This window comes from Arvicanthis niloticus, chromosome 24 (genome assembly GCF_011762505.2).
Source record: "Arvicanthis niloticus isolate mArvNil1 chromosome 24, mArvNil1.pat.X, whole genome shotgun sequence".
NCBI classification, from domain to species: domain Eukaryota; kingdom Metazoa; phylum Chordata; class Mammalia; order Rodentia; family Muridae; genus Arvicanthis; species Arvicanthis niloticus.
This window is the reverse complement of record NC_133432.1, coordinates 39,843,535-39,858,435: the sequence shown is the minus strand read 5'-3', so window position 1 is coordinate 39,858,435 and position 14,901 is coordinate 39,843,535. Positions and strand designations below refer to the sequence as shown.

The window sequence follows — 14,901 nt, the reverse complement described above, 5'->3', positions numbered from 1 at the left end:
TACATTGTCAGTGGGTGGAGAAGACGGTGTCTGGATTGTACATATTTCGTAGTGAGAGAGAAGAGGAGAAGGAAGCATTGAGATTTGCAGAGGCTCAGCAAAAGAAACTAGAGGCCTTATTCACCAAAGTCTACACAGAGTTTAAAGATCATGAAGGTAAAATAGACTTCGAATTACAAATTGTTATTTCTTATAGTGTTTTATAATTAATTACATGAGTTCTCATTGAGTAATTGCTTTTTAAAAAGTTCTGCATCCGTTTGTTTGTTTGTTTGTTTGTTTAAAGATTTACTTATTTAATGTATGTGAGTACACTGTAGCTGTTTTCAGACACACCAGAAGAGGGCATCAGATTCTGTTGCAGATGGTTGTGAGCCACCATGTGGTTGCTGGGAATTGAACTCAGGACCTCTGGAAGAGCAGTCAGTGCTCTTAACCACTGAGCCATCTCTCCAGCCCCCCGCCCCCTTTTTTAAAAAAACTTAAAAAATACCACACATACAAACAAATGAAAACTGAACTGATCCCGATTGTCATCACTTCTTTAGGTCATTAAGACAGTGAAAGGTGACAGACGTCTACCTTTGTGTTATAAAAGGTTGTGTTTTCATGTATTTCCTGAGAATTTTTCTGTAGGTGTATCTATCATATGTATATCTGTAGAAAGATTAGGGGCTGGAGAGATGAGCCAGCAGTTAAGGGTATTCTATGGTCCTACAGAAGACCTGAGTCAGTTTGTACCACCCACAGCTACCTCTGACTCCAGCTCCAGGGGATCCCATGGCACCACATGCAAGTGTCACGCTTTCACACAAACACACATATACACTTACTCATTTACTTAAAAATGAATTTGTAAAACACAGATTGGACTTCCACTATCTAACTTATTTAAAATTATTATTAGATTATATCATTTTCATGAAAAAATGGATCAATATGAGAAATAAGTTAGAAGTTACAAACCCCTGTGTATGGTGCTTTAACTGACTGCAGCCGTCATCGTCATTGTTTCTGTCATTGTCTTCTGCTGCTGCTGCTGCTTTTCCTCCTCTTCCTTCTCCTCTTCTTTTTTTTTTTTTTTTAAATATTTATTTATTTATTTATTTTATGTATATGAGTACACTGTTGCTGTCTTCAGACACACTAGAAGAGGTCATCAGATCCCATTACAGATGGTTGTGAGCCACCATGTGGTTGCTGGGAATTGAACTCAGGACCTTTGGAAGAGCAGTCGGTGCTCTTAACCACTGAGCCATCACTCCAGCCCCCTTCTCCTCTTCTTAAAGGAAGCTATTAGGAGATAGCTGTTTGTTTGGTTTTGTAAAAATGATATTTTTTTTTCTGTCACAGCACATGTACAGAAGTCAGGGACAGCTTGTAAAATTGGTTCTGTCCTACCTTGTGGGTTCCAGGTACCAGACCCCTGTTATGCTTGGTGACCAGTGCCATAATCAGCTGAGCTATCCTGCTGTTCTTTGTGGCTCTTTATTGTCTGACCTCCCTCCTTTGGGTGCTTTTGCTTGACTTTATAGTTTTCACTCCAAGTTTTGGGTCTAGCCAATCAATGATGCTTTCTTCCCTTCCTCCTGCAGAAGACACAACACGGTGGTGTGTACCGTCCCGTGCACTCACACGGCGGCAGGTCCATGCTCTGCAGGATGGTGCAGACCTCTATGCAGCAGTGCAGGATGCAGCAGACCCAGATCACCTTGAGGTGAGGAAGAGCAAGATGACAAACTTGAGTTCCCAGCCCTCTGGGAAACTGTTCTTCTGCTGGCCATTAGAGCAAGCCCATGTTGAAGTACTATTGCATCTTTCAGAAGGATTTCTGTGGCAAGTTCTTGATTCTGTATTAGGCAGAGAATGAAAAAGTTTGAGAGTTTCATATATTACACAAACATAGTTTAATGTGTAGGCAAAAGACCAGAGGGAAGGCCAGTTGGTAAACGCTCCTCCTGCCAAGCCTGACTGCCTGAGTTCAATCCCTGGGACCCAAACGGTACAAGCAGAGAAGCAGTTCCTTCCAGTTTTCTTCTGACTTACACACACTTAAATTAAATACTATTTTTTAAATGGTTTTTTTGAAACAGGGATTCTTTGTGTAACTCTGGCTGTCCTAGAACTTGCTCTGTAGACCAGACTGGCCTTGAACTCACAGAAATCTGCCTGCCTCTGGTGAGTGCTGGAACTGAAGACCTGCTGCGACGACACTACACCCAGATACTATAATTTTTTTTTTTTTTAATGCAGGCAAAGCTTGCTTTTTAGCCAACTGTGCGTCACGTGTCTGTGTTCCAAATATTCTAGGGACTAAACAGCAGAATGGCAAGTTGTATGATTGGGAGACACAGCAGAATTCTGTCTGGAGAGATGGTTTAGCAATTAAGACTGCTCAGAGCTCTTGCTGAAGTTCCCAGCACCAGTGTTAGGCAGCTCACAACTACCTGTAGCTATAGGTACACCTGCACACATTAAATAGATGAATATACAAAAAGCTTCTTAAAAATTATATCTTCTGTTCCAAAGAGGAACTATTAAATTAAATTATCATTAAATTAAGTTTATTGGGCCGCAGCAGTTAAGAGCATTGGCTGGCTGCTCTTCCAGAGGACCCATGTTCAATTCCTATCACCTACATGGCAGCTCACAACTATCTGTAATCCAGCTTCAAGTGATTTGACACCCTTACACAGACATACATGCAGGTAGAACACTAAAGCACATAAAAAATAAATAAATCATTTTATTTAAATTAAGTTTATTACACAGGTAAGGGTGAAAGCCGTTGAGCCAGGCTCTCCTATATCAGCTATGCAGTTATTGACTCTCTCTGTGCCTACCTTCACCAGCTCCAACACTGAAACAGTAATCGCACACAAATCCTGGCCTGCTTGTGAAGGTCAAGAGAGTTAGGACATTTACCAGACACAGATCCATCCTTCTGTTTATGTCCATGTCAGCCATTTGAAATGTAGGCGTGCTGGTTGTGGTTAGAAGATACGTGGTAGTCAAGGTTTGGCTAGCCCTGGGGAAATCTGTCACAGGGACTCCTAGGCAGCTTGAGGTTCCTAGTGTATTGTTTGATAGCCTGAGTAATGATCTGTACCTCGGGTCTGCTCTGCTCTCACGAGGTAGCCCTGCTGTGGTAGGCAGGACTGCTGTGTGTCTGCTGTTTCAATGTCTGCATGCCCACAGGCTTGTTTCAGTGAAGAGCAGTTAAGAGCCTTGAACAACTACAGACAAATGCTGAACGATAAGAAACAAGCACGGATCCAGTCAGAATTCCAGAAGGCCCTGGAGTCTGCTGAACAAGAAGAGGGTTTATCAAGGGATGTTACAACTGTGTGGAAACTACGGGTTACAAGCTACAAGAAAAACGAAAAATCAGGTTAGTACGAAAGTTTTGGTTTTTTTTTTTTTTTTAATCCAGTTTGTTAAATTAAAAAGTGATGGCTGGAGAGATGGCTCAATGGTTAAGAGCACCAGTTGCTCTTTCAGAGGTCCTGAGTTCAATTCCCAGCAACCAAATGGTGACTCACAATCCTCTGCTGGTGTGTCTGAGGAGAGTAACAATATACTCCCATAAAATAAATAAATAAATAAATCTTTTTAAAAAAAAGTGATCTTACAAACGACAAAGTATGAAATCCATGTACAATCAAATGAGCGAAATGGCTCCGAGTACCCACAGAGCAGGGAAGCCATGTTTCAGTAAATGTCACCAGTGTATCTACCTGTCATGTCCCTCTCTTTTTCTGAACAGCTCTGTTGAGTATCTGGCGTCCATCATCAGACTTATCCTCCCTGTTAACAGAAGGAAAGAGATACAGAATCTATCATCTTGCAGTGTCAAAATCGAAGAGTAAATTTGAACAACCCAGCATCCAGTTAACAGCCACAAAAAGAACTCAGTATCAACAGCTGCCGGTCTGCACCTCTCCTTACATATTTTTCATCTTGATAAATGCAGAGCTCTTCTTAGAGCCTCAATATGCTGACTCTGTTCTGCTTCCTGTAGGCTTCCAGTGAGACTTTACTCCAGGCTTACCAGCCCAGGGAGCCCCTTCGCTTCAGCAGACTGTCAGATCCAGCCTTTCAGCCTCTTTGTTCTGAAGTGGATGTTGTAGGAGTTGTTGTTTCTGTTGTAAAACCAATAGGTAATGTACGGTGTATCTAATGTAGCTTTTCATTGGTTCTCTTGAAAAACACTGCCTTTTTTTTTTTTTTTTTTTTTTTTTTTTTTTTTTTTTTTTTTTTTTTGGTTTGGTTTGGTTAGGTTTGGTTTGGTTTGGTTTGGTTTGGTTTGGTTTCCAACACAGGGTTTCTTTGTGTAGCCCAGGCTGTCCTGGAATTCACTCTGTGGACCAGATTGGCTATGAACTCAGAGATCCACCTATCTCTGCCTCCTGAGTGTTAGGATTAAAGATGTGCCACCACCACCCAGGAAAAAATGTTGCCTTTTAAACTTTTAAACTAATAACTAATGAAGCTTCACTGGTAGACTTGATAAGTAGAGATGGGAAGTAATCTTTGTATTTCTTTATGTGTATTTTTCTGTGTGTGTGTGGGGGGGGGGTGCCTGCATGTATGTGGAGGTCAGGGGAAAACCTATTGGAAGGAGTCAGTTCTCTTCTTCAGTGGTGCCCAGAGATCAAACTCAAGATATCAGGCTTGATGTCCAGCACCTTTACCCACAGGGCCGTCCTGTTAGCCTTTAGTACCCTTTCTTTGTTTCCTTCTTTGTTCTTCCCTCCCTCCCTCCCTCCCTCCTTTCCTTCTTCTCTTTTGGTTTTTCAAGACAAGGTTTCCCTGCTTAGTCCTGGCTGTCCTGGAACTTGCTCTATAGACTAGGCTGGCCTCAAACTCAGAGCTCCTCCAGCCTCTGCCTCCTGAGAGTTGGAATTAAAGGTGTGAACTGCCACTGCCCAGCTGCCTTGTTTCTTAATAAAAAAGCAATTCAATAGGACTTCAGAAGAACAACTTCTATTCTGTTGTATGCTGTTTAACCTTATAAAATGATTTTTCAGTAGTTACAATCAAATAATATAATCTAACCTATTAGTGGGACATTCCAACCTCTGATCTCTTAAGGTTTTAATAGTCTTGGCCAGCATCTCGGCTGGCTTCATCTCTCTATGTATGTATGTATGTATGTATGTATGTATGTATGTATGTATGTATGTATTAGTTTTATTTTGTAGTTCAGGGGATCACACCTAGGGCTCACACTGTTCTGCAGATGTTGACACTAATCTCTGTCCCTCCCTGTTTTATTATGTATTTTATCTACAAAGCTTTTTCCTTTTCACTAGAGTGCACACAGATGTCGAAGTCCAGCCAGAATCCCTGTGTAGGCACAAGCCTTCCATTTCTGATATGTATTGTATCCAGATGCCTCAGCATTAGCTCCTCGCTCTCCCTCATTGCACTTTAACTGTGTGACATGTCCTTGCTATTACATCAATTGCCCTCACTGTTCCCATACTTCATGTTTCTGGTCAAATGTAGCCTTGCAAAAGGTCCTTCCTAAACAGAACAGTGCCTACTCCTCTCCCAAACCCATGTTCTTCCCTTAGCTTCACTGTCCTCTTTGGTACTCTGTAAAAATAACTTATATTCTCCTGTAGTGATTGTCATCTCTGAGGCTTTCTGCCTCTGTCTGCTAACCTAGCCCTAGTCCTGGAAGCTTCTGGCCTCCATACAATCGTATCTAGGCCTAGAATGTTTTCAATCTTTGAGGCTTACTGCTGAATAAGCTTACCTTTTCTAGTTTTTTCTCATCTCTGGCTCACTAGTTCAACTCATCTGTTCTGGCTCAAACTCTGGCTCAAGCTGACTGATTCAGTCTAGCTCTTCTCTTGACTGAATTGCTCTTTTTGACCTCATAATAATGTCATAACTTGGACATTCTGTTCTCATCTCATTCTGGCTCCTTCTCATTCTCTGGCTCATTCCACCTTCATCTGTGTCTAGCTTGCTCTCTCTCTGCAACCTGTCTTTCTGTAACTGTCCCAGTAAAACTGCCCCTGTGTCTTTGTGTTTTCTGTGGTGCTCTCTTAAGTAACCTCTTGGCCTTTCCTTGTAAGAGTTGAGAATAGCCTATTTCTGACTCATTCTGTCAGAACTTTCTCTGATCTGTCACTTTGTCTGCCCCTCAATTAGACTTTCAAACATAGCTGCTTCCTTCTACAGACTAACCTTACCTACATTGTTTGGGATTAAATGTGTGCACTAAGGGCATTTCTATATTCCAGCTGGAGGTATGTGTTAAGGATGAGCCACACCACAACTAGAAACAGGGTTTTTTGTTTGTTTGGTTGGTTTTCAGTAAATCTCAGGGTTCCCAGTGTGATCAAATATCGTGCAACAGCACTCTTCAGCACCTAACAGTGTTCCACCACATACCTGACCCCTTCTGGGATGCAATGTTGTAAAGGCAAGACCCTGTCACCAACCCTAAAGCAGCAAGTGACATGGGACAAGCGCTACAAGATGTGATACGTTTCTTGATCACCAGATTTGCCATTAGAGTTTTCCCATTCCTCCCGTCTCTGGTCTCTCACTGTCCTTTCTGTTGTATTGATCTTTGTTTTGAGATGGCCAGGAACCAAGCGTGGATCCTCTGGAAGAGCAAGCTCCCTCGAGGAAGCATCCACAGGCCCCGACACCAGCCTCTTGCAGCCCTGGGCCTGACGGCTCTTCAAACTTCACGCTCTGCTTTTGTGTCTTTGTGCCTGCTGTGTCTTTGTTAGGAACCTTGTCAGGAGTGTCACTGTGTGACCTTGTCAGGAATGTCACTTGTGTGGCCTTGTCAGGAATGTCACTTGTGTGGCAGTACGCTTATTTCTGCTTTTCTTACTGTACCTTCTCTCTTTGTCCATTATGATCACAGGCAGCTCTGTCTTTAATTTTGCTTTCTGCACACACTGTGCACCTCTCACTTTGTCATTTCGTGCATGAGTCTGTGCCATCATGGTGATGTACACACTACACACGCTGTCAGTTTCTGTGGTCTTGCAGGCTCCTTTCCATCTTACAGATCTGTTTGTTGTTCCTGATCCTGAGGGTCTACATTTCATAATAGAGTCACTGTGAAAATCTTTAAGAATTTCCTTGTTCTGTGGGGTTTTTCCTTACAGGTTGTGTTCTGTTGTCCACTGTGCCTGCTCACCCTCCCTTCCCCTTCCTTCCTCCTTCCCTGCTGTGTTTGGTTGTCTGACTGATGTGGGGTTTTTCTCTGACTGTTATGTCCATCAGCCACATAACCGTGTCATTCTCTGTCATCTGAGTCACAACTGAGTCTGCACACTGATTGTTGTAGAAGGCAGGTAATTCATTTGTGTATTCCATCAGCATTTATTAATTGTTCCATGCCAGGTGCACAGCAGAGAAGAATTCCTTCCTGGGAGCACTGTGGTGGGAGGAGGAGAAGGAAGGGGAGGAAGAGGAGGAGACAAAGGCCAAAGGGAAGGATTGATATCAGAAGAAAGGACAGGGTGGGGACAGAGAGCTGATGCTCTGCCGCCATTTTAGACAGTGTTCAGAAAAGACCTTATTGACTTTTGTGTTGGACCAGAAAAAAACTGAAAGAGAAGCTTGTAGAACCTGAGGAGAGGTCCCCCTGGAGGCTGTAAGCTTTGGTGGAGAATGGAGAGAGGCACAGAAGAACTAGGTTGTATGGGTGCTTGGATAAGCTTTTAAATTTTGTATTGATTATTGTGTGTGGTACATGTGCAGAGGTCAGTGCTTTATGGAGATGCTTCTTTCTGTATACCTTGATATAGGGTCTGGGGATTGAACTTGGACTATCAGGGTTACATAGCAATCACCTCTACCCACTGAGCCATCTTGCTGGCTCCCTTGTATATATTTTAACTTTGACTTAAATGGTGATGGGAAGTCATGGGAAGATAGAGGAGGGGCAGGCTTCTACCTTTTCACATATCACTTGAACTGTTCCATTGAAATACAGTGTAGAGGGCATGGGTACAAATAGAGACTCCAGGAGGATGGCATTGTAAGAGTCTAGGCAGGAGAGGATGATGAAGTGGACAGAAGCCATGGACACGATGAGCAGCAGACAGGTTCTGGTTACCCTCTGAAGGTGGGGGGACATTGTGGGTGTCTGAAGCTGTGGAAGACTGGGATTGCCACTTGCTGAAGAGGGAAGACTTGATAACAAACTCAGGGGAGTGTGGATTGCCACTGGTGACAGAAGCATGGGAAGCTTCTGAGGAGATGTGGTGGCTCCACAGCTGTGTTCACAGATATGTGAACTTCAGAGTAGACAGATCACTTCAGCGGTAGTCAGAGCATCGGTATACTAGAGATATGCAAAGCCATGAGACTGAATGCATTCTGTCCGAGTGCACAAGAAGAGACAGAGAACTCAGTTTTAACACTTGGGTGTCAGAAATGGGGCACATAGGAAGCAGTGAATGCAGGGGGGCGGGCCAAGAGGTGGGCGAGTACTAAGGAACATGGTATATTGAAATCAGAGACGCATTGACGTGTGCAATTAGGCCTGTCCAAAGCTCTTTAACAGCACTGGTATGAGGTGAGGACCAAGACTTTGTAGTTGGCTTTAGCACTGTGTCAGAGCCCTTTCCATGGAGAGACTGGCTGACTGAGCAGAACAAGGGGAGCAGGGGAATAGAGTTGTGGGTATGGCAGTTTCCTGAGTGTCTGCTGTAAAGGTTTCTTATTCACCAATGTAATTGTTCTCTTGGAGGTTTACTGCTGAATAAGTTCACCCTTGCTGGTTATTTCTGAACAATGGCTAGCTGGTTCAACTCAGCTGCTCTGACCCAAACTCCTCTCTAAGCTGACTGATTCAAGCTGACAGAAGCTTCTCTCAGCTTCTAACTGCTTGGCTTTAAACAAACTCTGGCAATCTGTTCTAATCTTCTGGCTCCTTCTCATTCTCTGGCTAGTTCTGCCGTCACCTGTGTCTAGCTTGTTCTCTCTGTAACCTGTCTCTGTAAAACTGTCCTGGTAAAACACCACCCCACACACACACACATACACATACACACACCCTATGTCTAGCTCAGCTTTTCTCTATACAACTGTCCTCACCTCCTTCTCTCTCCCTCCTCTGTGCTGCTCTGGCCTCTCTTTCCTGTCTGTTCTTGTGAGAGTTGGGTGTATCGTATCTGATTCATTCTGTCAAATCTTTCTCAGATTCATCACTTATTTAAACGGAAGGAAAAGAAAGTGGTTGTTAGAGTCATGTTCAAGAGAAGAGTTTTCAGGTAAAGTGTTGCTGGCACACTAAGGGTACAGTGTGTGCTGAAGAAGCTAAGGAAGAGAGTCAAGGCTGGCACTGGGCAGTCAACACAGGACATCCTATATCTAGACACTCTGATGAGACAAGCCATAGTCATCAGCAGACAGGCAGAAGTACTTAGGGCCACCAATGCAGGAGCTGATGGACAGGTAGATACTTGCACAGATCTCTTCTGACTGCTTTTGTTTCCTTGCTGAACAGGGAACAAAGGCATCTATCCACTGCAGTCAGTATGCAGAAGGTAGAGATTCAAAAGGTCAGGAAATCATTACCCAAGAAAGCAGAGGAGAGGCTGGTCTTGGTACCTCCCGGGCCTTCCTCTGTCCAGTTGGAGAGCCTGGCCTAGATAATCCTGGGGCTGCCCAGGTCCAGGCCACCCGTAGCTCTCAGTAAGCCTCCTTCACTTTCTAAACAATTCTTTACATTTTGGCAACACAAGGTGCTGCCAGATCCGTGCTGCAGTCCTGAATCAACTCTGCTTCCTCTTTAGTGGGAAGTGGATGGGGAAACTAAGATCTACCAGCCTGGTCTATAGAACGAGTTCCAGGAGAGCCAGGGTTACACAGAGAAACCCTGTCTCAAAAAAAAAAAAAAAAAAAAAAAAAAAAAAAAAAAAAAAAAAAAATGAACAAAAACAACTAGTAAAGCTGATTGTAAGAGTCAGAGTCAGGGCCATACAAAAGCTGTGCTTGGAGAAGCATCTTTCCTTCCTGAGGAACTCTCCCCTGAGTCTGGTCCACCTCTGCCTCTCCAGACCTCACCTGTTCAGTTTCCTGTTCAGCCTTCCTCGTTCTTGGCTCAGAGCAGTAGAAACGTGTATGCATTCTCCCTGTCTCCTTCCTGCTATGCAGGGTGACACTGTAGTCTTTCTGGAGAGCTTTTCTTAGTTAGAACCCCATGGGTTTTCTTCCTTCTTTTCCGAGCTGCCCAGGAAACCATTGTGTGGGTGTAACAGCCACTCCCCTGTGTGTGAGAGCTGATGAGGGTGGCTTCCAGCCTTTCATAGTTTCAGCCAGTACTACAGCGAGGGACCTGGCTGCGCTGCTCCCATGGCCCTTGCTCACGTGTTTACTATTGCTCATCAGTCTTCAGGGCAGAGTGCTAGAAATAAGAGCCCTGAGTGGAAGGTAAGATGTACATAGCCTTGCTAGACAATGCCAGTGTTTCCTTCAGAAGGATCAAATGTCCACTCTCCTGAACCTTTATCAGTGTATATGCTGCCCTGTGGCCTCCGAGTGTTTGGCACTGAAATTTGAACACCTTAAGTAATGGGTCATTCTAGAAATCCTGTGTACATCGGTGTCCTAAAAGTTCTAAAGATGATGACTGGCATTTTCATCCTAGGTCTTGCTCCTTTGGTCTACCTGTCAGACGAGTGCCTTAATTTATTAGTGGTGAAATTTGGGATCGACCTTAATGAAGATATAAAGCCAGGTGTGCTAATTGCTGCAAGCAACCTCCAGTGCCAGCCAGAATCCACATCAGGAGTGCCCACTTTATTTGCTGGGAAGTTTTCCATATTCTCTGCCAGTCCAAAGGAGGCCTACTTTCAGGAGAGAGTCAACAAAATGAAGCATGCCATTGAGGTGAGATTAGGGACTTGGAAGCTGGACCAACAGGTGCCTGGAGAGTGCTGTCAGCCCAGTGATTCCACACATGAGCACATGTGTGAGTTCACACACACCCATATGTGCTCATTCACACCCTTCCCTCACCCCATTACTGGGAACTGGCTTTACATCTATGTGCTTAACAGTTGCTGTCCAATTCTGAGTGTCTCACCAGGCATGCCTGCATGTTCAGACTTCAGTGCCACCTTTGGCTATATAGGGAGCACCAGGCCATAGGCTATGCAAACATACAAACACACACATACACACACACACCAAGACCCTAGCTAAAGAACAAACAAACAAAAATGTGTCTCATTCTTCTGTTCTGTTCTGAATGTTTTATTTCTGAAAGAAAACACTTTCCGAGAACATGAATGTGTGAACTAGCAACTCAGGAAAGGCTTTTCCAATTTATTCTCCTAGAATATCGATACATTTTACAAGGAGGCAGAAAAGAAGCTTATACACATGCTTAAGGGAGACAGTCCCAAGTGGTCCACCCCGAACAAAGACCCCACCGGCGAGCCACACAGAGCCTCCAGTTGCTCTGCTTCAGATCTCCTTGATGCAGGAGGTCAGTTACTGGTAAGTTAGTATGGAAGTGAGGTGTTTCGTATGTCCTAGCAAACCTGGTGGGAATAACCTGCATTTAACCCATGGTTAGCTTGCTACAGCTGCTGTCGGCATAGGCTGTGTGGAAATTGTACCTTATTTGTTGAAGTATGAATGTAAACTATGGGTGCAGACTACATTGTTGGCACTTAAAGAACATGTGCTTGCAAAGTCCTTTGCCTGCTCCTGTTGCTAGGACAGCTGGCCCGTAGCTCTTTCAGAGTCTCTAAGCTCAGGTGACTCCTTAATCACAGGGCGCCTGCTTGCCAGGGCTGGAGGCCTGGTGGCACTGTTTAGCATCCTAATTCAATCAAGCAGCCCTCACTCCATACAAGAAAAGCACTTGTTACAGTTAGGAGCCTGGCAAAGAAAGAAGCTAAACAGTTGTCTGTGTCTCAGGACTAGAGAAAAGGAAGGTCTTAGAACTCCAGACAGGCCAGCCATGCTCTTTCTGGGGGAAGTAGAGACCGACTCCCACAGGTAGTCCTCTGACTTAGGTGTGTTGTAGCATGTGAGTACTTGCATGCACACATCACATGAGCAATATGTACACACACAAAATAAGTAAGAAGTAGTGGTTGTCAAGCAGTGCGTGTCCTTTTTAAAACGATTTTGACAAGCCTGTTGTTTGGAGGGTTGTAACACTTTTGGAAAGTTAAAGCATAAATGATGTCATGTGTGTATTTGCTTATAATCCTATATTAGGATCTCTTCAGTTTCCTTTCCTGGCCATGTTATATCATCAGTCATTTTGAAAAATTATTTCCAGTAGGTTAGGAATAATAGCATGAATGTGGGTTGTTGTTTTTTTTTTTTTTTTTTTTTTTTTTTTTTTTTTTTTTTTGGACATTATTTACCCTTTAGCAATTGGATAAGAAAGAATGTGTCCTGTTGGTGTGTGTTAAGTATTTTTTAATGAAAGGTTAATTCTTATTTATATACAAGTATATATTATGATAGGTTCCTTTTTTGTATTTTGTTAGAGGATTTCACCTACTGGTCAGCAAAATTGTCAAAGTCCTTTACCACACTGCACACCAAAAGGGAAGTCTACGCCCCTGGCTCTCTCAGCCCAGATGGCAGCAAAGTCTTGTAGTGGGGAGAACAAGATTGATGACCCAAAAACCTGTCGGAAAAGAAGAGCCTTGGATTTCCTAAGCCGGCTGCCCTTACCTCCCCCGGTCAGTCCCATCTGTACCTTTGTCTCTCCAGCTGCACAGAAGGCTTTTCAGCCACCACGGAGCTGTGGCACCAAATATGCAACACCTACAAAAAAAGAAGAACCCTGTTCCCCCCGGAGGAAGCCGCCATTTCAGAAGGCCAGTGGCGTTTCTCTTCTGGACTGTGATTCAGTGGCTGATGAAGAACTTGCCTTGCTCAGTACCCAAACCCTTGTGCCTGACTCAGTGGAAGGAAATGAACAAGTGTTTGCCAGTGATTCCACAAGGACTGCTATGCTTCAAGGACAGAAGAACTCGCAGCCAGCACAGAGGCCAGACCAGCATGTAGGGCCCAGATGCAGGCAGGAGTCTCTCGGGGATTGTAGAGACGACAGGGGTGGGAAGTTAGCTGCTGACTCTTAGGCTCCCGGTCTGTGGTGTGTGCGGCTCCAGCCTACTCCTGAGTGTCCGGGTAACTGCACACTTACTGAAGCGTTTGTTTACTGTTCAGATGCTCTACCTGGTTCTGTACTGCTGTAACTAAAGCTGGTTATACATTAACTAATTTAAAAATCTTTAGGATTAGACTTGATCACCACAAGTATTTTACATACAAAATAAACAGCTTTGCTTTTAGTTTGGGGCACTGGCTAAGTACAGTTACTTTAACTACATAGTCTGGTTCCTGTTTTTGAAGTTTTTTTTAATAGGAACTCCTATGAAATAGTGTTCTTTCCTGCATGGTTGGCTCTGCTAGAGCTCCATCCTGTCAGCATAAATGGACATGACTGATGTTTACCCAGCCAGCTGCTGCTCAGCCTTGTCAGCTAGAGGAGCATCAGAGCCACTCCTTCCTGTGGTCCTAGTGTAACCTCTAAGTTATTCTAGCTAGAAAGCCAGTCAAGCATAATGACACACACTTGTCATCCCAGCACATGGGAGGCATAGGAGTCTGGGTCATCCTTCACTGCACAGGAGGTTCAAGGCAGCTTGTTATGAAGTCCTTCCCTGACCACAGCCCCATCAGCAGGAAGATGCTCTCACTGAGCTTCAGCCGGAAAGTGTTCTACTCTTAGTGATTTAAATTTTGTTCACAAAATAATTTGGTCTTCATGTCCTAATCATTGTCCTGGAGACCCAACCTAGAGCAGAGTAAACAAGTCTTACATAATAGGAGATATGCTATTTATAAAATTCAACTTTTTTTTTTTTTTTTTTTGAGACAGGGTTTCTCTGTGTAGCCCTGGCTGTCCTGGAACTCGTTCTGTTGACCAGGCTGTCCTGGAACTCAGAGATCTACCTGTGTCTTCTTCCCAAGAACTGGGTGGGATCAAAGGCATGAGCTACCACCACCCCGCTGATATTAAACCTTTTTTCTTGTGCATCCTGTCAAAAGTGCTGTTCCATTCTCCATTCTCTCAGGCCACCAGTTCCAGACAGCTAGTACAGACGCCTTTTACATAAACCACAAACATCTACACTGCATGAACAAAGTATGAAACTTTGCTACGTGTGCATAGTTTCCTTCTGAACGTGACAACGGTTAAAGCCAGCAGTGTGTATTGTATGACCAGGGATGAATTGCAAAAGCATTCGGTGTTACTTATCCTTAATGAGAGCCTTTGGTTCCAGAGCACTCGGCTAGCTCTATGAATAATGCAAGTGGAGACATAGTAATGCAAGTCAGTGACGGCTGTTCAAAGGGTCTGTAAGTCAGAAGCCAGAGGAGTTGAAAGGAAAAGTATGTACTGCTTTTCAATACATATTTGGTGGCATTTAAACAGTTTTATGCTTCCAAACCAAGTATTTTGGTATTTCCATGTGGGAGAAAGCAGAGACGTGGTTGGGCAGGAGAGCTCTGAGAAGGCTCTGGGTCCAAAGCTAAAGACTTTTACTGTGGTCTTCAGCCTCAACTCAGGCAAACCAAAGCTCTGAGAGCCAACCAGCCACATCAGGAAACGTGGATCTGGTCCTTTGGCTGCACGTGTGGAACCCAGAGGAAGGGAATTCCATCTAGGCTCTGACCCTTCTCCCCTCTGCCAACTTAGATGCATGAAGCCATCCATACCAAAGCCATCCTGCAGGCAGCCTACAAGCTATGATTCTAAAAATTACCTGGGCCTGGCATGTAGGAAAATTAAACAAATTGCTACAGGACTGCTGTGTGCAAAGTTAGAACAGCAGATTCATCCCAGTTTACTATGAGACTCGTCATCTGGGCTTT

At 44.0% G+C, this 14,901-nt stretch overlaps 1 protein-coding gene across 1 annotated transcript in view; it reads left to right on the top strand.

The window, feature by feature from the left end:
• Nucleotides 1-13,313, top strand: part of Brca2 (BRCA2 DNA repair associated) — a 39,737-nt gene extending 26,424 nt beyond the window's left edge. The window contains exons 19-26 of the mRNA XM_076922245.1: nt 12-156; nt 1,596-1,717; nt 3,199-3,391; nt 3,767-3,930; nt 4,022-4,160; nt 10,637-10,878; nt 11,329-11,490; nt 12,501-13,313. Coding sequence (XP_076778360.1) covers nt 12-156; nt 1,596-1,717; nt 3,199-3,391; nt 3,767-3,930; nt 4,022-4,160; nt 10,637-10,878; nt 11,329-11,490; nt 12,501-13,100 — 1,767 coding nt within the window. The 3' untranslated portion in view covers nt 13,101-13,313. The remainder of the gene's footprint in view (nt 1-11; nt 157-1,595; nt 1,718-3,198; nt 3,392-3,766; nt 3,931-4,021; nt 4,161-10,636; nt 10,879-11,328; nt 11,491-12,500) is intronic.
• Nucleotides 13,314-14,901: the final 1,588 nt, after the last annotated feature.